This window comes from Elgaria multicarinata, chromosome 14, assembly GCF_023053635.1.
Source record: "Elgaria multicarinata webbii isolate HBS135686 ecotype San Diego chromosome 14, rElgMul1.1.pri, whole genome shotgun sequence".
In the NCBI taxonomy this organism is placed as follows: Eukaryota; Metazoa; Chordata; class Lepidosauria; order Squamata; family Anguidae; genus Elgaria; species Elgaria multicarinata.
The window spans coordinates 17,249,030-17,272,212 of NC_086184.1; the positions used below are offsets into that span (position 1 = coordinate 17,249,030).

Here is a 23,183-nt window from a genome sequence, read left to right on the forward strand (position 1 = left end):
TATTTACCTTCTATCTGCTCAGTGTTCATAAATGGAGCTGTTTCTGGCTCCTCCAGTACTGGCGTATGTGTGAGACTCGGTGTTTTCTATAAACAGCATAGGAATTTCCTGCATTGTGAACAAACCTGCTACACCCATCTGAAGTCCTCAAGGCCAGGATTCATGAGATGCACAACACAATTCCCAAATCTCAAGCTGGGCCAGCAAAACAGACAGGGAAACAAATTCCCTTGATCTCCCACAATTAGCTTGCAGGAGTGTTACGAAGGCCTAGTCCTCATTGAGGTGGTCAACTTGTGTCTGGGCTGTACCACTCCAGCCTGCAGGTGGGGCTCACACGATGGAGTTAATTCATTATTATTAGGACATTTCTACCCCACCTCTGATTGTGAAACTCAAGTACATGGGGTTCCCAGGCAGTCTCCCATCCAGGCACTGACTCACCCGAAATAAACCAGCTTCAGCAAGGCGGTTGTATCATGAGTCCTCAAATTATTCCCCATATGAAAATATTTCCCACACATAGAAAACTAGATGTCAAAAAGAGGTCTAGCACAGCCTTCTCCCTATCGTGCTAGTTTTCTGTGTGTAGGGAATGATTTGCATGGACAAGCTTTCCATCCTATGAGCTACCACTTGAATTCTGAGAAGACATTGGTTTACAGTCTCAATGAGAACTAGGTCTAATTTCAAAGCCGTTTGCAGACTGTAGGTGCACTTTGGATAAGTAACTCCTGGGGTTGCCTTCAGGTAGCATTCTCTCTCAATCTCTCCCCCTCTCCCACCCCAGTTTTTGGTGACTCCCTGAATGTGGCTGCTTGATTTTTAGGGGATATTGTGGACTGTTCGGCAGAGTCTCCTCCTTGCTCTTTGAAATCACGCACCCATTCCATGTCCACAGGTAGGTGTGTTTTTGACAGTGGGGAGTTTCTGTTCCATGGGGCTTAAAATACTGCTCGTTTTCACTCTCTTCACCTGGGACTGCCAGTCTCTTTCGATGTCCACAAGTCTGCCATCGCAGCCTGCATGCTTAGTTCAAGGTTGCACTAATGGGGGATTTCCTCCTTATGCAAATAGCATCTTCAAATGAACAATTTTAGTCAGGGCAGGAAAGAGTCAAACTCCAGCTTCCAATAATGATCAGCATTTAACATCATGTCTAGCTTAGCTTATACACCATAGCCCAGAGGTCACGGGACAATCTTCTTACGTAGCCTCAGGCAGTGGGATGAGGCAGGGAATAACAGAACATAACTTCATAGTCTCTTTATACCAGGCTGGGACTGCATTTCTCTAATGCAGGCTGAGCAAAAGCACACCTGCCTTATGCCGTGATTTATCAGGGGAATGAACGGACGCAGTTTCTACAGAATGTACTTGTAGGCTGATGGAATAGAAAAAATGCAAAAAGAGAATCTATTCTCAAAGGTGCCAATGAAAAACTCTTCTATTATTCAATAAGATTTTTTCATTGGCACCTCTGAGACTACGTTCTCTTTTTGCATTTTGTGCAGCCTTGATGCTTCCTTTCTGAATTTTGTGTACTGAGGGGTAGGCTGCCTCACTAAAGAAAGAAAAAAAGGGGAAGGTCAGCTTTAAGTGAAGGTATTCTTCTCATTCCTTCAGTTTTGACATGGGTATAAACCACTTTGGATACCTTTGGGCCTTTCTGTCAGAACAGTCAGTCCTGAAGTACTTTGCCAAGGAGATCCAGTGTGGTGTAATAGTTCAGGGTATCAGACGGGGACCAGGGACACCTAATCCCCACTCAGCCATGAAGCTCACCAGGTAACTGTGGCCCATCAATCATCTCTTAGCCTAGCTTACCACACACCCTAGTTGTGAGGATAAAATCAGGAGGACTGATGTACATGGCCTTGTAAGGACAAGATGAAAACATGATAGAATAAATCAGGAGTAGATGGTAGAAAGGGAGTTTGCACATAATAAATGCTGCTTTGGAGGTAGGGTCATCCCAGAAGAACTGATTAAGCAAACGTATGTGGGGTGGGGGGATGCTGGTGCACCTTATGGTATGAGCTACCGTAACATATGGCACTCTGTTGCAGATCCCTCTGTGCGAATCAGTGCTGCTGACGCTGCTGGCAGAACTGGTACGGAGCCCAGTGGTGGATCCGGTGAGGGGAGACTATCCTGGAAAGCTCTTGGGAAGCAATTGAATGCAGAGCTCAAGGGAAAGTGTTCAGAACTCAGCCCTTCTCCAAGAAGAGCTGTGGCCATTCAGGAGCCCGCCAGCCCCAGAGAGCAGAGAGATAGAGAGAATTGGAGCAGCAGTTTGCCAAGGATTGGGAGAAGCACAGCAGGCCCTCATCCTGCCAGGAGGACCAGCAACGTTGGAGAAGGACGATCATTCGCAGAACTACGGAATTCATATGCTGACATAAACACGATTGCAGGAGGTACGTTAATGCTCATGATAGGATTTCCATTACTGAAATGCTGTCCCTCAAAGCTGCACTCTTTGTTTCTCCACCAACCTCTTTTGCATCCACAGAGGTCAGAGCACAAGGCAGCATGTTTTTTCAATGTCCCCACTTGATGGCGAACCCTAGGGGGGGATCTACACTACTGCTTTAAAGCGCTTTATAACAGTTTTGACAACTGTTGGGGCCCAGGACACACTGCATATACAGGTTTCAAAACGTTTTCAAAGTGCTTTGAAGCACTTTAAAGGCAGTAGTGTAGATCCCCCCCCCTGTTTTGAGTGGGGCTGCCCCTAAAATTTGCCAGTGCCTTTTGGAATACCAGATATAACCCCTATCCACTTCTTTTCAGACAATCAACTCAAACCCAAACCTCGGCTGAAGCCTGTGGCAAACCGGAGGGCTATGTCTGTTCACGAGGAACAGCTCAGGGACCAGGCCTGTGCGGCGGAGCTGCACCGTAAGTAAAGACTGAGAGAAAGAAAACACCTTTGCAGGGAGGAAGCCATGGTCTAAATTAGGGGTAGGCAACCTGCGGCCATCCAGCTGTTTTGGCCTACAATTCCCAGCAACCCTAGCCAGTGGTGAAGGATTATGGGAGTTGTAAGCCAAAAATATTTGGAGGTCCCCGAGTTGCCTGCCCCTGATCTACATGAAGCAATTTGCCTTCTAGGTGGATATTCATGGAAGCACACGGGGAAATCACTGCCTCCGTACATCTGGGGTGCTTTTCAGATAAGCCCCTTCTCCAAGTCCTCCTCTTTCTTTTTTTAAATTGATTTCTTATGAAGGGGTTACAGAACATATTCCTTCATTATAGACAAACAACAATCACTCACTGGGTGAACTATATATGATTAAACAATGACATTTTACAATTAATTGGGGGTACAAATGTGCATATGATGGTTATGTGTCTCAGGACCTATCATTGTTAACCATATTGATTATACTTTTTCTATTCATCCTGGAACATCTTTCCAGCATGACCCACGTGAGAATGGAGACACCATGTTAGGATTATTATTCACGAACTGTATAAAAGCTTCCCAATTTTCACAGAAACAATTTCTATAATTTTCAGACTTAACGTGTTCTGACCTAGTGCATTAGTTTTTCCTTTAAGGCAATTGCAAGTCCCCTTTTCAAACAGTAATTTCAAATTTTGATAACACTATCCAGCTGCCAACATTTTAAACCAGGTTTGCTTAACCTCTCCACTAAGCACTCCAGTCAGTGAGATTAATCCTCATCATGTTGGTCTGCTCATCAGTGAAAATGACAAGGTGAAGAAAGGTATGAAATACCAGTGTAAGGTTTAGTGGTGGAATGGGAACTCCATAAACCACAAGGTTTAAAAGTTTTAAGAAAAAACAGTTCTAGACTCTGTTCACAGAATGCTGTCAGCTGAGAGGTACTAGGCCTCAGATCTACATGGCATCCCTGCAGCCTGCTAAACTCATGTTTAAGGGCTGCTGTATGATTGCTCCATAACTGTTTGAAAAGAGGGAATGAAGAAAGGTGAGAGACTGTGATGCTAAATGTGGGTGACTAAGTAACAGCACTTACTTAAAAAAGGTTTCTATCTGGACCACTAGCCTTGCTTATACTTGCTATTATTATTCATTTTTATTGTACCGTAGACTGTAATCAGAATGGTCATTAAATTCCAACTGGTAGCAGGCTCTGTGGAATGGAGGGGGTTTAAAAATAGGCAAGGTGGGAAGTGTAAGACATATAGCCAACAAATTAACTGAAGGAGAGGTGAGAAATCTGAAGCAGGCTGAAAGCTGATTAAATAAAGGAAGAGAGGAGAGTGCAGGCATAAAAGACAACAGCCTATTAGTAAAACCACCACCACATAGTATACCTAAAGCAAGATAGATTTAATAGTCCTACCAGATTCCTTTCCAAGGAAGTTGGAAAGGTAAGTTAAGCATTTAAACATTTATCCTATTACAAGTAGGTAGAGTCATAGAATAGTAGAGTTGGAAGGGGCCTATAAGGCCATCAAGTCCAACCCCCTGCTCAATGCAGGAATGCACCTTAAAGGTAGGGAGCTATTTGTGTCAGAGCTGTGGTGCAAAGAAGCCACTAAGCCTGTGTATAAGACCTGAATATTTGGAAAAAATATTAGGTAAGTCACTGCTTCAAATGGGTAGGCTGTTACTCAAACCCAGATACTGGCTAAACTTGGAATTCTTGGGTTCTCCTGAATTAGAAGGACAAGTTTGAAGTCGTGTCTAAAAGATGTGAAAAGAGATAGGAAGAGACATTTAGCTTCCTTAATGGGCTGCTTGCTTAACTGTACAACAGTCACGAGGCAATCATAAAGCCATAAGGCAAGTATGTCCTTGCATGGCATTTCTGCTCCTTACACCTCTGCAATTCAGCCCCTAGAACAGAACTGACATTCTGTCAACTGTTAAGCAGTCTGTTATTAGAACATAAAATGAGAAGCAATAGGATATACATTTTTTAAAAATCTACTTTGAGCTAAAGAGTACAATTGTTCTCTGAAGGTCAATGTCTGGAGAGCAGTGCTCTTCTGCCAATCTGTAGCTTCTGCTATGCACCCAGGGCCTTAGTCCATCTTCCCTGAGGCTAGGAATGGCATGTCTTGTCACCAAGAGCTGTACAGCAGAACAGCATCTGCTGGAGCAATGTGTACAGTGATGCTTGAATATCACACACACACACACAATGTACTGGGTGACATTTTACAGAACTGCCAGCCATTTCCTGTCTCAACTGCAACACGCCTCTTTCCAGACTTTGTTAACATGTTCACCTGACTTCATTCTGCAGATGCAAAACTCCCTCTTTGTCTGCAGCGTTCCCCTATCCTGAAATGGAAGATTAAGCCCAAATCCATGTTGGAGCCTGATACACCTGCATCATCTGACTCCCCAGGTAAGGGTGACAAAAAAGAAAGTACACCATCTTTCTCTCCCTAGGTACAAACTCAATTACTAATATATATATATATATATATATATATATATATATATATATATCAAAGTTTATTATAAAGTTTACCTTTCCTGAGTGTTGTTAACTGAGCCACAGCTAATATAATCACCTAGCATGTAAGACAGAAGAGACAGTAATCTGTTCTCCCCCTTTGAGCATACTTGTATACTTGTATATCTGACATTATTGGTGCTAGATTAAGTATAAGATGAGTCCATTACAATATTGCTGTCCCATGTGAGATTTGCAGACCAGGCCACCGGTGTCATTATGCTTACAGAACGTTTGTGGGTTCTCCTGCAGGTACTCCACCCCAAGAAAGGAACATGGCAGCCACAGAGTCAAAACCAAGAGCAAAAATGGAAGAAGAGTTGCAACGAGCTCTGGAACAAACTCTAGAGAACGCACAAAACACAGCCCTAGACCAAAGAACTGCTGTGCTACTCTCCAAGTCACCAACGCAAGAGCACTGAGTCAGTAGCTGGCATTTCCACACGATGGCAGCTCAAACAAATGAGCAGACGACGAAAGGCTTACAATTTGAAGCAGCGGCAAAGCCAGCTGTGAGGGTGGCAAGCAATTCAGCACGGGGCCACGCAAGACCCGGGCCCCATCATGGCTCCTTGGTTGGTACAGCTGCTATTTCCAGTGAGGAATAGTGGTGGCTAAACTCCTGCACGTCTTCTGGGTTGTCTCCTTTTCACCTTTCGCCCTTGTATACTCTCATGTAAGTGCCCTGTGTTCTAATGGTTCGCATGGGAAAAGCGGAAGTTGAGTATGCAGGAAACTGGCCCATTCCAGCAGCAGTTGTACAGCTGGGAGCTGGTGCAGATGCGAAAATGTATAGTGCCAGAAACTGAGAACCACCAGCAGGAGCGGGTGGGGAAGGGGGGGGGAAGCTATTTTACATACACTAAACTTGCCTGCCTTGCATTGTATTTTTCAGGAGTGCGGGGCTCAGCCAGCTTTGTGGTTTGCAGAAACACGGCTAAAATTAGGGGTGCAGCTAAGCCGCAAAGCCAGGCGTGTCAGTCTCACGTTGACAATCTTAACTCCTTCCTTCATCCTGCAGTATATCTATTCCTATGGTCGTACTTCCTCTGGCCACTTCCCTTCATAAGCCTAGGAAAAAGAAAATCTACACAAACATCCACTGGCACCAGTGAGGTGTTTGGCATGAAAAAGGCAGCAGGGGTGTGTGTGTGTGTGTGTGTGTGTGTGTGTGTGTGTGTGTGTGTGTGTGTGTGTGTTTTGGCAGCTTTCAGCAAGTGAAAACTAATAAAGTCTCAGCCCCTCCATTCCACAATTAAATGAGGATGATAATTCAAATCAGCAGAATTGTCCCTGTCTCATTTATTGTGGTATCAGGACTGTTGTCTTGCTCCCTAATATCTACAGGATCCAGCCGTGCCTTGCTGTAACAAGGAGAGGTGGGAGAAAAGGAGAGGATATTAAAGTAACTAAGAAAGGTGTGAGCTAGAGATGTCATGCTAAGCCTGGTGCCTCTGTTGAAATCTACTCTGAGATGATTCATCACAGGCCCTCAGATGGCTAGTCACGATTTTCAAACTGTCTTAAAGAGAACACCCTACCCTAATCTATTTCTTTTAAGGAAGCGGCAGGTGATTATTAGGTTTCATAGTATGGGTCACTGTTAAGTTTCCTACATGCAAAAGCACTTGTGTATACAAAAGAGGGTGAATGCACACATTTTGCAGTACTGAGAAACTGCAACTGACCGACACCACTAAGTGCAGTTCCACTGTGGGCACACCCTGAAAGGCATAGTCATCATACGCGGCAACCTCTATGTGCTTTTAACTCTGTTTCCTACACCAGAGTGCTTTGGATATAGGAAATTAAAAATAAGTGATCTCAATAAGCCTCAGTTACTTCAGTTCAGGGAACAAGGGACACAGCAGACCACCCACCACTTAAGATGTTAGGGGAGATACAGACAGCCATAGCCTGAGTGGTGGATACAGGGTTGTCTCATAGCACCCTTTTGTACTACCAGTAGCATAGCTCCAACACACATAGAAACCTGTCTCTGCACAGATTGCTCTCAATCTGACAGAAGGTTACAGCTGCTGAACTCCTACAGATCTTGACAAACACTGAGACCCAGAGGGAATCTAGCTCTTGTTTTGTTCTTGGTTATCTGCCATCCATTACCAGGTGATTATTGCATGTATATTTAAAAAAAATATTCTAGAACAAATAGCTGATTTCAAGTCATTACTTTTTTCCTAAGAAAAGGATCACAGAGGTGTTTTTTTATTATTATTTTGACTTTCAAACCATGTTTAAGTTACCGTGCTCAACTTTGGAAAGAGGGCACAAAGGTATATTTTCTACAAGAGTTGTGTTGTTTTTTCTAATTTGTTTTTAATCTCCAAAACATTTTATCAAGCATGTAAGCTATATGAAATATTTTGTAATTAAATGGAACAGGGAAATAATCAAAACAATTAAAGACTGAAGCTGTCTAGCTCAGAACTGATACTGGCACAAGAAGGTATTCTTGATTTCCTTGATATTCTGAAACACTTACAGATGTTCGTTAGATACTGTTCAACCACCACTTAAAGCCAGAGAAGAATGACTACATTTGTATAACACTTTTTAGGATGTGGAATGGTTTACAAACGTATTTCCTACTTAAAGTAACTGAGCATGGTGTGGAAAAGTTCGCTACTACCATTTTACTAAAGAAGACGATCATCCAATGTAATTAATTGGCAGTAGATTGCTGACAGAAAGAGAAAATACTTCTTCACATAACACATTTAAATTGTGGCATCCAAAGCCCCAAGACATGGTTATGACCACTAGTTTATATGGCTTTAAAGGGGATTAGATAAATTCATGGAGGAGAATAGGTATGAGTAATGGCTATTAGGCCTTCCTGTTCAGAGTCAGGATACCACTGAATACCCATTACTGGGGAGTAACATCAGTGAAAGGCCATTTGCCTTGATGCTCTGCTTATGGCCTTTCCAGAGGCATGTAGTTGGCCGTTGTGAGAAATAAGATACTGGATGATATAGCTTGTTCCAGGCTCTTTTTATATTCTTCATTGCATTAAACACTGTTACAAAGGTTTATCTACAGACTATGGGTAGCATCCAGACTTAATTAGAGTAGCCCCACTGAAATCAATGGACAGACTAGACTTATTAGTTTATTCAAAACTTAGGTATGACCAAGCCTGGCTACAACTCTATAGTTTATAGATTTCTGCATCAATTAACTCCCCAATATGAATGGAGTTAAGTGCTCAAACATACCACTGTTCAATCCACACAGGAAGAGTGGTTCCCGGAGTAGTATCTTTCTTTTCATTCTGTTTTGGGTTTTTTTCAAAAAAACCCAACTATACAGGAATATAATGCAGGGAGTTTCTGCTTGTTTGGGGGGAAAAACAATTTGATTTTAACATGCAAAACTTAAATATAGTAGAATTTTATTAGTTATTTGATTCTTTAATTTTACAGTTTAGAAAGAACAAAATTAAGTTCCTGGACAGCTTAAATTCCACTTACTGGTTAAGAAACTGCTTAAACTGCAGGGGTTCTGCCATGCCCTATAGCTGCTGACACATCCCTTTGTGTCAAGGGTACCTGGACCATCATGGATAAGACAGTAATGTGGGTTCCTTCCCTTTCCCTATACGCAATTAAATAAATGGAATATTCATCTTCAAAAATTACTTTTAATATGAAAAGAACAAAGCATTCCAACATGGCAAAAGTGTCTATACAAACCCTACTTGAGATGGACAAGTAATATCAGTAAACACTATTCCTTCTGCGTATTGCTGAAAACCCAACGTGCCCATCCCAGCAATGCTCTTGAGATCCTGCAAATCAAAAAGAGATCATGTGAGAATAGGACCACAGAGTTTGGAGATAAGCTGGTCATTCTCACTTTATGTGTTGTGTGTGCAAAAAAAAAAAAGATCGTTAGCAAGATCTTAAAAAAGGCAGTAGTCACTGAGGGATCTCTTGACGCTTTCCTGGTCTAGCAGCAGCAAACACAATTTCTTTAGATTACACTTTCCCAAACTGGTGTTGGCCAAATGTTTTGGACTACAATTCCCATCACCTCCATCCAGCATGGTTGAAGATCAGGAATTATGCAAGTTGTGGTCCAAAACATCCGAAGGGCACTAAGTATGCTTTAGACTGAGCAGCTTTTTTCGGCACCATTAATTTATATATTTTTAAAAAAAAAACTCCCCCCCCCCGCCCCCCACCTCACTTCAAATTCAGCTAACTGGGAAAGACACTAACCTTGTAGAGCGCACTTGGGAGCAAAGTTCAGGTGTTGGTGGCTTGTACATAATATAAAAGGGGGCTCCTCTCACACACTCCTGGAAAGAAAGGAGAGAAGCAGACTGAATTAGAAGACAGATTTACTACTTTGCTCTACCTGGGCTGTCCCAAACCTCTTTGTAAGGGCGAGGTGGAGGGGAAGGAGATGTGGAAAGGTGAAGGCTGCAATCAATGGACACAACTTGTGAGATCAACAGTCATCCATGCTACACTTGAGTAAAGCTAAAGCTTACCCTTTTTGCTGGTAGAAGCAAAATTATTAATGCAAAAGGGGGGATTGTCAGAGAAGAGACTAGGCTTTCCCAAGCAATCCTACACTTACTTACGAAAATCCCTAACTGTCCTTCACCCAGATCAAAGATTTACCCGCTGTTGAACTCCATGTTGTTCTGGTGTCCTAGTGGCGATGTCTGCTGCTCCCTGCTCCCTCCCCTTTTCAAGGAGTCTCTCCGTACATCTGAACTGGGCAGATAAGCGATGTTGTTGTGCCTCCTCGATGCGGCTCTTCTTGGGTGTGCTCACAAATTTCAAGGGAGGTTTCCAAGTCAACAGCTTGCTGTTTAGCTTACTGGATTTTGGAGAAGCCCTGGCAGAAGGCTGCCCTAGAGCTTCCAAAGTGGAGAAAATATCAGTAGGTTCCTCTTCATCTGGCACCATCTGTTTCCTTTTAGCTGCCACACATTTTCTTCCTCTATCCAGGGATTTCTCCCCAGCTCTTCTCATCGCCACCTTATCCCTCTGCAAATGGGTGAGATGATCTTTCTCCATATTTTCAGACAAGGGCTCAAGGAAGAACTCACTCCCAGTGGGGGGAAGGCACATAGTAGCGTGGGAATGTGAATTCTTCCATGGCTGACCACAGGGAACGCTCTCATCCGTATCTGGAGCTTTGCTGGCATGGTGTGCAGTGTTCAGTTCAACAGGTCTAGATTCCTCATTGGCAGATTCCTTGAAAGATGCATTGCTGTGAGAAAGAAGCCGTGTTTGGGACATTGTCTCTACTGTCTCAACCTGCTCAGAAGTGCAGTGGGATGTATGAGCACAAGGCGCCAGGAAATCTGGGGTGCAATTGCTGGAGCTTGGAGCCTCTTCTTCCTCAGCAGTACTAGCCAAGAGCACCTGCTGTGTGAGGGGAAGGCCAGGCAGCGTGCTAGACGTGTCTGCCAAAGCACAAAAACAACATCATACAAACTACTTTTAAAGCACAGAAGACATTAAGATATACAGCACTATCAGAACCAGGCTATGCTAAACCTAGTGGGCAAGCAACATGAGAAGAATAATTGTACCACAGAGGCAAATCCATTTAAGAAGAACGCTAGTACTTGCAGAGACAATCAAGACCAGCAGGCTGTTCTCAAGGCTATCCCATGTGGGCAATTTTGCCATTTCCCTTCAAGGGGGAGGGGTTAAGCAGGTGGATCCCATTCTTAAAGGGATTTTGATCAAGAAGGTGCTAATTTAAATAGGATAAACAGAATGACAGCTATGATATAGACAATTTGTGAGCTCGGCTCCAAATATGTAGACACCTGGTCAGCAGTGCATCATTTTTAATCTACATTTTGCTCAAATCAAACCACCAGTAACATTGACTCTACCCACTGACGCCCTCTCATTCAAGCAAAGGGCCAAAATGGATCTGACCCATGACTGGATATCCCAGTATGTTCCTTTAAAAGGGATGTGACCCAAGAGGTTCATGATTAGATATCCCAGTGTGTACATGGAAGGAATTTATTTAAAGTAGCCATGAGGGGGCTCCAATTTTGAGTAGACCAATTGCACTAGGGGAAGAGGTGTTTAACCCTTCCCTAACCATGCCATTTTCTTCTAAAATGCCCTAACCCCAAGTTCCTGAAAGTCTTTCTGGGGGTGGGTGGGTGGGTAGGGAATAGAGTCAGGATGCCAGTGCATGTATGTTCTCCTTGCGAGGCTAACAGCAGTTTCAAGGGGGGGGGAGAGGAATTTAGGTCAGGAAATGTCATGGGGAAAGGATTAAACATTCCTTCCCCCAGCATGGCTGGTCCAATTAAAATCAGAGCCCGCCACAGCTACTTTAAAGTTAAAAAGAAGAAGTTGAGAAATCTGAACATGATCTTCCTCGTCCCTTTTCTTTTGGCCCTGAGGCAATGAAGAATGTCAGAGGCCTTGACAATGCCCTCCTCACCCCCACTCACTCTGTTGTGCAAAAAGTGCCTCAATTACTATTCACAGTGCAGGAGAAAAGATAATGAGCTTGCAAAGAGAAAGGTGCTGAAGTGAATAATGGTGCTGATGAGGGAATGCTTAGTCGGCAGAGGCCAGATTGAAGCCCTAATTTAGACAATACCTTCCAAAAAGCATGCAGAAGCCACCTGTGAACACCCATGATATTTAGAGTCAGCAAGTGTGGCTGAAACAAGATGAGATTATTCCACCTGCTGCAATATCTAAACAAAAAACTTAAGTAGGATGCACCGTGCTACTGAGGATGTCACAGGCATTTTTTTGGCCTCACTTTGAATTAAGTATGCACTTCTTTTTCCAAATGTCTTCTTCAACACACTGAAAAAATTAAAAATGTCCAGAAGTCACAACCTGTCCAAAGTTAAAAACATTTAGGTCCCATTGATTTCTGATGTCCGTGATTAACAGCACTTAACTTTGGATGGACTGTGCCCATACTGCATTATTTCCAAAACAAGAAGGTGGCAGAATTTAGAGATGTTTAGCTTTTAAAACCAAGAACACCCTGAATCATAATATTTAATACCTTCTGTAATATTTTAATGTTCCTTTATGCTGAGAATTCCAGTAAACTGTAACGATATCTTATCCTTGCTATCAAAATACTTAGCATATGGAGGAAAGGGAAAACTGCCCCCTCCCCCCAGACAGGAGATGCAAATACCCATAATTTTTTAGAGTTGGAAGGACACTTAGAGGTCACCTAAACAACCTTTTGCCCAATGCAGGATGCAACTACAGAACCCTGATAGACGGCTGTCGAGTCTCTTCTTAAATACCTCCTGCTAAAGCCCACCACATACCATGGCAATCTATTCTACTGTAGCTTATCATTACGAAGTTTCTTCTAATGTTCAACCAAAACCTATTCACCTGAAATTTCTACCCATTGGTTCTAATTCTGCCCTCTAGTAGAACAGAGAAAAAGTCTACTCCATCTTCTGTGTGAAAGCCTTTTAGATATTTTAAAACCACTACCACCTGTCCCCTTAGTATTATCTTCTCTGGGATAAACATACCAGTGAGGCCACCAGTGAGGGCGGAAGCAGCAGCCAGGCACCTCTCCACCATGACTGGGTCCTGCTCCAGCTGAGAGCCCCCTCCCTCCTGCTACCAACTGTCACTGCAGAGGCCACCAGTGAGGGAGGGAGCAGCAGCCAGGCACCTCTCCACCGTGCCTGGGTCCAGCTCCAGCTGAGAGCCCCCTCCCTCCTGCTGTCCCCTGTAACTGCTGAACATTCCAACTAAGATTGTAGTGCCTGAATTTGCTTTCCTTTTCCCCCTCCTCCTCCTCCCTCCCAATCCCCTTTCCTTTTGTGTCATGTCTTTTAGATTGTAAGCCTGTGGGCAGGGACTGTCAAGAAATACTTTTGTAAGCCGCCATGAGAGCCTTTTTTGGCTGAATGGCGGCATAAAAATGCTTAAATAAATAAATAAATAAATAAACATACCCAGTTCTCCAACCATTCCAACCCCTCACCATCCTAGTTGCCTTCCTCTGGACATGCTCATTTGTCAGTGTCCTTCTTAAAGCATGATACCCAGAAGGGGACATTACTGCAGATACATTCTGACTAGCACAGAACAGAGTGGAAGTACTAACTGTCATAATCTGAATTTTATACTTTTGTTACGGTGCCTAGGATTGCATTAACTGCACCGCACTGTTCAGCTTGTGGTGTTACTCACCACTAGAAGAAGTCAAAGTCATTCCTGGAAATATATCCCAAGGATTTTCTAAGGAGCCATCCAGACTTTCAGATTCCGCTGCCAAAAGAAGTGTAGTTAATTATCACCCCGCAAACAGGCCTCAGAAGAAACAGGAGGCTATGAGGTCAGGATAACGTCATAGGGAACAGCAATGAGCATTCATATTGCAATGTACTCTGGGAATCATCTCTTCCAATGAGACGACTGCTGTAACCAAAGTAGGACACAGCCACCCTTTCTACTAAACTGTGCTATGGGCATGGATCTGCTCTCAAAATCATGAATTCAGAAAATAACTTTTTCAGTAAGATCACTCAAATCTGACAAGATGATCTTCAAAATGAGTTTCTAGATAAGCTTTGTGAAATGAAAAAGCAAGAGCAGGTTGGGTTCTGAAGTTACAGCTACTAAGAACGTAAGAACATAAGAACTGCCCTGCTGGATCAGAGCAAGCGTCCATGTATAGTCCAGCACTCTGTTCACACAGTGGCCAACCAGCTGTCAACCAGGGACCAACAAAACAGGATATGGTGCAACAGCACCCTACCACCCATGTTCCCCAGCAACTGGTACACACAATTGGAGAACCACTCAACTGTGATTCTCAGTGTGCTCAAAGTTCTCATCACACAAGGTAAGACCCAATAGGGAGTTCCAACATAAAACCAACCTATGGTAAATTCATACAAAACATGAAAACGAACAGGTTTTGAACTGATTACAGACCATAGCTATTGTTTCGGATTTATGGATCCTGATTAACTTAGGTCTCAATCAAAGCAGATTCATGGGTGATGAAGTGAGACAAATCACAAATGGATCAATTTAACAATTTATTAATTACACAAAAATGATATATGGAGGCAGAAACAATATACAAAGAAAGCTCATGTCCCTCCAGTTGACAAAAGCTGTCACCCTTGTCATAAACTGGTTGTATATTTGAGTTCCCAAAATATATGAGATGAGATGCTCTCTAGGACCAAACAAAAGTTCTCCAAGCCTGCAGGACTATTCCCTCTTGGAGTGAGAGCAAAACACAAAGTCTGTGGATTGGACTTTATAAGCTTTTCCACTAGATGCCTCCCTCTCATGATCTGACACAAACACACACTCTGGAGAAGGGGGCTTCTCCTATCTAAAAGGTTCTTGAAACATCCCAGTCTAGGAAACTAATTGCCTTTCCTGCAAGAGAGAGAGAGAGAGAGAGAGAGAGTCAAGCATTCCTGCTTAGAAGGAAAGGCCTCCCAGCTCATGGTGAGATGAGACTCTACTCCATATCTCCAAATGAGTAACTAGGCATATGTATGAATGTTCACATATGGAACTACATTTGTTTGATATCAATTAAAATCAAGTGAGAGGCCAATCCAGGGAATGAGGCCTATGTTAGAAGCTGCCCTTTAAGGGGTCTACCTTTGTTAGCAAACGCCTGCTAAAATCTACTACACAGGTCTCTACGCATATAGCACACTGTACAGGGCACAACTTTGAGAGCTCACTAAAACTCCTTGCCATTACTTCTTGTCAAATCCACTACAGCTACTCAGAATCTTCAGTTGATACATTAAGAAGTACAGGAAGGTGAATTTTACAGTTGCCTAATTTTAAGATTGGTGCGTTACTATTGATTGAAAAAGGCCATTTTAGTTGCTCAGCATGGGCTTACATCTTGGGGGCTGAATTCCATTTCAGAGAAGCGTTCAGGGGCTACATTCCAGTAGCAGGTGGGACTGAAGGCAAAAGCAACCAATGATCAATAGTTGGGGGGGCGGGGGAGGAGTGGTTCCAGTGGAAGGAGATGTGGTGATATGGGAAACCCAGAGGGCTGGATCGAGAACCGAGGCCTGAGAGTCTACATCCCTGGCTTACACAGTTGGGACACCAAATACACTTATTATTATTATTATTATTATTATTATTATTATTATTCCAGAGATGCTTATCAGCAGTGGGGTTTAGCTGACGACAAGCAGCCACTATCTAGAACAGCATTAATTCCATGTGGGGTCTGCCTCCAGCAAGAACTTCCTTGCAAAAAGGAGTTTCCTGGATAATTCTCTCACACTGGATGAGATTCCAATGTGTGACTCTGCCACAAAAGACATCTACAGCTACTTACCACTGAAAAAGGAAACAGTACTGAGATCATCATCTTGAGGGCTTTCACCAGTATCTGGAACAGCAGGAGAAATCTCTGTAAGAAAAAGCGTAGGCTGACTTTCAGTGCCCATTCCCCAAATGGGACATGTTCCTGAGCTGTCCACTCCAACAGCATTATGGGTTTGATCCGCTCTCCAGCAACCAGCATGGGAGCGCAGGATGCAGAACCACCCATGGAAGCAAATTTCAGCTACATCAAGTCACAAATAGAAACCAAATCCTACAAAAATGCAACAAATGCACCATAGAGACAAAAGGATACCCCACAATATAGCTTTGTTTACGTAATTATAGTTTAAGAATTGCCTTGTTCTGTAATGTCAAGATAATGGATATATACCAGTGTAATAGTGGCCATAAACCAAGATTAACATAAGGGGACTGCACTAGCTAGCACAGACAGTGTGCTCAATACCTATCAGCTCAGTCATTTTAACAGCAGCAAGAGAATAGAATCGACAGGATCTACATAAACCCAACAGAGGTAGATGATGGGAACAGCCAGTACCTTTTTCAATAAAGACTGTGCACAGCTCCTTCTATGTCAACCCAGGGACTCAAAGGTAGCTGCTGACTATAGCCAGAAATCTTGACCACAAAACCTCAGCCTCAAGGTCTCAAACACACTTGAGCTTTGCCACTACTTATAAGTTGCCTTTAAAGTTATGGTATTCAGCTTGGATACTCTGAAATAAAGAGCATTGCCATAGAATTAAGACCGTTGGCAAACCCATGTTCATCCATGAACAAGGGCAGGATGAGCAACCTAGTGTCCTCCAGATGTTTTGGACTACAACTCCCACCAGCTCCAGCCAGCATAGCCAGTGGTCAGGGATTATAGGAGTTTTAGTCTAAAACATCTGGAGGACTCTGGGTTGCCTATACCTGAATTAGAGCAAACTTCTCCATAGTTGCTTAGCTCTAGGCACTCACTTGGGGTGTAGGCTTTGGCAAGTGCTGCCTCATTTTCTGCACTGATCACCAGGAGCTTAGCTGGGACTGTGAAGATGTCCTTGTGCACCTGAAATCAGAATTGTTAATCCACTTCTGCTTTGCACACACACACTTCTGAACCACACCCTCCCAGGCTGTGCTTAACAGGGCCAGAGTTCTTTACAACTTTCCCAACTATAAACGAAGTATGAATGAATCCTAGAGAGCAAATCTGAGCCAATTACTAGCAGCAAAACTCTGCCATTTTGAGCAAAAAACAGATCCAGCAACCTCTTCATTTTCAGTGACAGAAGCTTCAGCAGTTTAATCTTTAATAACGTTCCTTAACCTAGCAGCACCATGTACACTGATGGTGCTATATAAATAAATAATAATAATAATAATAGCCACTGTACAGAGGGCCCCTGATACTGCCCTCACCCTGTTCTCTATGATTTTAGTTGAGATGTCACAGCCAGGGTACAAAATACACGTTAAGACAGACCTTATCTTGCTTGCATTCCACCTGCCATTTGGTATCTGGATATACTGCCAGTTGCTCAGAATCCAACAGCTTGCTAGGGTCCAATAAGCTGAGGCAATCCTCTACATTTTGTTTCAAAGTGCTGAGCTGATCTTGCTTTATCTCTCTCAGTATTTCAGAAACAGATGATGGTTCTTAAACAGAAAGAGGAAAAGCACACAATAAATAAAGTATTACTTTACGAACAATGGCCCCATAACAATTCACTTTAGGGCTAAATATATATAACACAGATGCCATTACACTAGGTTAATTTTATTTATTTTTAAATGCTTGCATCAGGCTTTTTTGTAACTGCTCCGACTTCAAGGTAATCAGGTGAAAAAGTTGTGTTGTAAGCAAAATAAAAACAAACTAGAAAAGAATCTTGCTATAAACATGTGGGACAGCAAATGGTCTACCCTTTGCTATAAGTGGTCCAAAGGCTAAATCAAAGGAACACAGAACTATGCAATGGCAAGGGGGGGGACTCACTGAATGATATGGAGAGTCACAGAAATTCATTTTATACCAATCAACCCCTCCCATTAATTGCCACTGATACTTCATCAAAGCCTATGACATTCACCAACCATACCTGTACTGGGCCAGGGCTGCAGGGCAAAACTTTTCCTAAAATGCGCAAACAAAACAGGAAGTTATGCACTACAACAGCGTTGCAAAACCGTCAAACCTCCTCCCTTTAATATCTGGAGCCATTAATCTCTCCAATGCATACCAACTTATTTTTGCCACTTCCTGATTTTATTCTACACCAGCCTGAACCGCTCAAGGATGCCCCTGTTCCCTGGGCATCATCACTGCCAATGCCCCAGGGTGTCCCTTGTCCACTGGCGATAAAGACTCACAGCAGGGCAGCCAATTAGATAAGAATAGAAACTGGTATTTCTCCTGCTGTTTCCATCTTATCCAAGCCTCTGAGGAAATAAAGCAAGACCCTGCCTCTCCCTTGAGCTCTCTAGCTTAATAGAGGGCTTCAGAGGCAGGGACTTCTCTCATTTAAAGGAAATGTTGTTATTAATAGTTTTATTTTCAGAGTTTAAAAAAAACTAAATTTAATTACAAATTTCCCAATTTATATCTGTTCCCAGGACCAAGCTAAAACGGACCTTTGTCTAAAACTGAAAAAGTAACACATCATACAATTTAAAGAGCCTCCCCAGTCATTGCCCCATCAGCAATGGTAATTTTTTTCTTAAACAATTGAAAAGGGTCCAGTACGTCCTATACAACCATTTCTTATGTCTTCTCAAATACAGAGTTGATGTTTTTAACTGAAGAGAGTGGTCCCCCATTGAGTCAGCTCTTCAATTCCATGTTCTTTTCTGTACACAAGCATTGTATTAAATTTAATTCTAGCCAAAAGCCAGCATCATAACCCTATAGTTGGCTTGGGCAAACCTTGGCAAACAAAGCAGATCTTCTAGTGGAGGATGCGGGGGGGGGGGGGGGTTTGAAGGTGATGAGGGTACAGATGGTCCAAATCTAGAAACAAGCAGTTTACCCAATAACTAGCAGGATCAGTAATACCTATAGCTCAGCCTGTTAGAAATCAATACATTTCTGAGTTGTAGGTATTTCCATTGGGAGGTATCATGTAGATTATGTGTTTCTTGAACGGGGAGTAATGTTATTTTCCTTATCAGTCTATCCAAAGAAAGAATGTTTATCTGCCCATGTCCTCCACGAAAACATGTGATCAGCAATTCTGAGTTCTGGATTATGCCAAATTGTTACATTTTCATGAATATAGAGGTCTTACCGGCATTTTAGATTCTGCCATATTTCTCTTGTGGCAATAATACTGGGGAGTGCATTAGCAAAGTTGTGGATATGTTTGGAGCCAAGGGCTGTCCACCTTGTCAGTGAAGAAAGAGCATTCTAATGTTGCCCAGATTGGTGTTTGATATGAGGACACTGGGTGCCATTCATGTATGTGCTCTGAGATATAATATGAAGTTAAAGCCTCCTTCTTGGATCAGGAGTTGAAGTTTATATAGTGGGAACCTGGACTATTCTATGCTCCATATAAAGGCTATCAAAAAGCTTATTGATCTGTACAAAACAGAACCTGGGATATATATTGGCCAGCCAGACAAAATGTATCAATTGCTAACTTTAAGCTAATTCATATTTCAAGCACAAAGGAGCAATGGTTGGGCCATGTACTTACTGCCATAGTGCCTTTACCTTCTGCAGCACCGATGGTTCCTGGTTGCTATAAAAAGAGGACATATTAACATTCCCAGCTCAGATAACGAAACAGCTGCCATGCAAGGCCTGCCAGTATTCCATCACTGAAGTTTTTCATACAGAAAAAGGAAATACTATGGAAGGGATCTAGAAATTGATTGTGATCCTACAAAAAATCTTAGAATATTCGTACTCTTTTGAATATAATATGGACCCCACAGCTATCAAATTCTGGAGGCTTTTCTTTCACTCTAAAAAGCCACAACCAATTTCTAACTTGAAAAACATGGAAATCATGGAGACAGTTTCCAAAAATAACTGAAACCTAAGCTCTTAGGGGACTGGAATTCTGTATGCAATACAGTTCTGTTCCCATCTCCCCATGAGCAATATTTCATATTCCTACAACATACAAAAAGTGAGGGAGGGGGAATCCAAACTCTTCAAATCCCTCAGAAATATGCAATGAGAAGAAATTATACCAATTCTATTTCCCCCTACTGACCCAATCCATCTACATTTCTGGCTTCAGACTTTAGAACTATGAGTGTAAAATTCAAAATATAAACTTCCTAATGGAACGCTGTGCAAATCCTCCTTTGAATGTATTGTTGGGAAAGTGCCCTCTCCGAGGCAGAGTTAATAAAACCATAGAAAGCAATGGCTCTTTCAAGCCAGATAAAAACAAAATGTACGTTAAAAATAGAAGGTAGGTTAAAAATAAAAGGTTATGAGGATTCATGCAAAAGTCCTCTGGGCTACCCTCTTACACGCATACCATAACAAAGCTCGGAAAAGTTATACATCTCACCAGTCCCGCTGCCTCGTTTCCTGTCTCTTCATGGGCATCACATGGAAACAGTCAAGCGTGAGGTAGAATTCACAATCCTCCTGAAAGAAAGACCATTTTGTACAATGACAGTCTCAAATAAGACAACCAGGTTCTTCCCAAATTGATGGCGACCATGTTCAAATTATGGGGGAACAGTAGCAGGGCTCTTAATGAAATTAACTTCTCTGACTTCCCTTAATTTTTGCCATATTATGTCTATCCTACACCCTGCATAAAGTGGTGCTAAACGGGCCAGCATAAAAATTTAGGAGATTAGCACAAAAGGGGGGCTCTACCTCATCTACAATTTGAGCAGTGGGGTGCACCATAAAATCAAAGGCCCTGCTTCTTAAATCAAAATCAGGGCTGGCCCAAGATATTTTGCTGCCTGAGACAGAGCGGTAAATAGCACACCCCTACCTCCAAGTCAAAGCGCTTAATGCCCCAGGATGATCAAGTTAGTTTGGCACCTGAGGTAGAAAATCCTGCAAGAGCCTTTCCCACTCCCTAGCCGTAAAAATAACAACTTAAATAATAATAATTTGTTGTCCTTTCGTGATACTCCAATTAACAGCCTGCTTAATCGGAAGGCCGGTTCTGCAAGAATCTCGAGAATTTTTCCTCAGAAAACTGAAAGACAGAGAGAACGGGGCCAGGAAGGGAGGCATCTTTCAATCCATTAATATTTCCTAGCATATAGGGTGTGTGGGTTTAAGTTTGTGTGGGATGGGGGAAGATTAACCAGTCCACATTTGTACACACAAAATCTACACACTCAAAAGCCTCCTTACTCTCCTTGGCTGACAGAGCCTTGTCTTAGTACAATGTAACACAGGCCCTGTCCTCTGCTGAAGAACAACAGGTTCTTCAGCAAAAGAAACCCTCTCAGCAAAATCCTATATTATATTGTCCACCTGGGTCAAGCAAGGCTCGTTCACATGTCCATTTCTGTGAGGTAAACGCTTTCTGTGAGGTAAATGCTATCTCAATATAGGTTCACCTCCACTCAGGTTCATGGGATATAAAAATGGTTCCACAAGAACCCCAGGTCACAAAGGGGATTCACTGACAAAATTACAATAATTTTTTAAAAATATTTCCCATTATTAAGTTTATCTGCATTCTGCTCTTGCTCCACCAGCTCAGAATATCACTTCATTTCAAATGACCTCATGAGGCGGATTAGATTGAGAGATAGTAGATCAGACTAAAAAAAAATAGTGACTCTGTCACGATCATCTGGTAACCATTCATGGTCTAAGAGATTTGAATCTAGGTTTCACACATTCAAATCCATCATTACCACAAACACTCCCATTTTCAGGATGTAGCAACTCACAACACTAAAAAAGGGGATGTGCTTTCACAGGATTATACTGCCATATATGGAGGAGTTACCTCACAGTGTTACCACCACCTTACATATGGCAGACACGCCTCTGGTAAAGGTCAAACTACTCATTACATTAATTACATAGCATGCAGATGAGCCTTATCTTTCTTTTTTTTACTCTAGAATAAGTAATTATTCTAGCCAATTCAGATTGGGACTATCACACACTGTGAGGGTGTGATTAAACCTTCCCCACCTGTTACTCAAAATTCCCTACCACCATGTGGAGATTTTTAAAAAGGAAAAATTCTCCATGAGCATCAACTGAGACATTTTCCTTTTATAAAACCTCACACTGGGGGTGGGGGCACTGGGGATTTTGAGAATTGAATAGCTTATGGCGGGGGAGATTTAATCCTCCCTTCACAGTGCACTGTGATACTGAGCTGAATTGGGCCTGCACGCACCTGCTCTAGTGTAAAAAGATCAGCTACACTCTATGTAATTAAGATAACATATAGTTTGACCCAAAGCTTTATTGATGGATTGAATGATTGTATTTTTATACCGCCCAATAGCCGAAGCTCCCTGGGCGGTTCACAAAAATTAAAACCATTCAACGTATAAAACAAGTAGTATAAAAACATGGTATAAAGTACAACATAAAAGCATAAAGTTTTGCTTTGTGCAAAGCTTTATGCTTTTATATTGTATTTTGTATCATGTTTTTATACTGCTTGTTTTATACTTTGAATGGTTTTAATTTTTGTGAACCGCCCAGGGAGCTTTGGCTATTGGGCAGTATAGAAATGCAATAAATAAATAAATAAAGCTTTATGCTGAAAAACATTCTGTATGTAGAACAGTCACCAAATTCAACCTCCAAACACTGCCTGTGAACCTAGCACAACTCCTGAGTAGACAGCAAGTCCAAATACCACAGATAACATACAAGCCACCCCTTGGAGGCTAGGTGAAGCCTTCATCTATTTTCCCGCCAATTTGTGTGAGGAACCGCAGCTACATATGCTGGGGTGACAATATGAAAAGGAGGATAGGGCTCCTGTATCTTTAACAGTGGCATAGAAAAGGGAATTTCAGCAGGTGTCATTTGTATGCATCCAGCACTTGGGTGAAATTCCCTCATCATGACAACAGTTAAAGCTGCAGGAGCCCTGCCCTCTTTTGTATCTGGTCACAAGGGCAGGACTCTTGCAGCTTTAGCAGCTGTGATGAAGAGGGAATTTCACCAGGTGCTGTATGCATACAAATGACACCTGCTGAAATTTCCTTTTCTATACAACTGTTAAAGATATAGGAGCCCTGTCCTCCTTTTCATATGGTCACCCTAATTTTAGTTGGTTAATCCATTAATCTTTTAAATTTGCATTCAATATGAAAAAAATATTTCTGAGGCAAGAAACCCTTTCTTATTTTTTAGATGAGGCACAAGCATCATTTTAGAAGATACTTTCCACCTAAGTGTAACAGA

General features: G+C 42.4%; 2 protein-coding genes across 8 annotated transcripts in view; one reads left to right on the forward strand and one right to left on the reverse strand.

Moving 5' to 3' along the window:
* CARMIL2 (capping protein regulator and myosin 1 linker 2) overlaps nucleotides 1-7,586 on the forward strand; it is an 81,240-nt gene extending 73,654 nt beyond the window's left edge. The window contains exons 37-42 of the mRNA XM_063141434.1: nucleotides 830-919; nucleotides 2,070-2,420; nucleotides 2,797-2,904; nucleotides 5,253-5,357; nucleotides 5,721-6,635; nucleotides 6,676-7,586. Coding sequence (XP_062997504.1) covers nucleotides 830-919; nucleotides 2,070-2,420; nucleotides 2,797-2,904; nucleotides 5,253-5,357; nucleotides 5,721-5,890 — 824 coding nt within the window. The 3' untranslated portion in view covers nucleotides 5,891-6,635; nucleotides 6,676-7,586. The remainder of the gene's footprint in view (nucleotides 1-829; nucleotides 920-2,069; nucleotides 2,421-2,796; nucleotides 2,905-5,252; nucleotides 5,358-5,720; nucleotides 6,636-6,675) is intronic.
* A 194-nt stretch (nucleotides 7,587-7,780) lies between these two features.
* The window catches only part of LOC134408841 (uncharacterized), a 36,651-nt gene continuing 21,248 nt past the window's right edge, over nucleotides 7,781-23,183 (reverse strand). For 2 of the 7 annotated variants that reach the window (XM_063141321.1, XM_063141319.1), the window contains exons 5-14: nucleotides 20,338-20,417; nucleotides 19,507-19,551; nucleotides 17,911-17,945; nucleotides 17,295-17,467; nucleotides 16,790-16,877; nucleotides 15,816-15,890; nucleotides 13,673-13,750; nucleotides 10,121-10,914; nucleotides 9,713-9,792; nucleotides 9,113-9,279 (exon numbers count right to left, since the gene is read on the reverse strand). In XM_063141321.1, the coding sequence (XP_062997391.1) occupies nucleotides 9,219-9,279; nucleotides 9,713-9,792; nucleotides 10,121-10,914; nucleotides 13,673-13,750; nucleotides 15,816-15,890; nucleotides 16,790-16,877; nucleotides 17,295-17,467; nucleotides 17,911-17,945; nucleotides 19,507-19,551; nucleotides 20,338-20,417 (1,509 nt within the window). In that variant the 3' untranslated portion in view covers nucleotides 9,113-9,218. Of the gene's footprint in view, nucleotides 8,764-9,112; nucleotides 9,280-9,711; nucleotides 9,793-10,076; nucleotides 10,915-13,672; nucleotides 13,751-15,815; nucleotides 15,891-16,789; nucleotides 16,878-17,294; nucleotides 17,468-17,910; nucleotides 17,946-19,506; nucleotides 19,552-20,337; nucleotides 20,418-23,183 lie in introns of those variants that run through there. The other 5 variants (XM_063141320.1, XM_063141322.1, XM_063141325.1 and 2 more) reach the window with 5 other exon arrangements.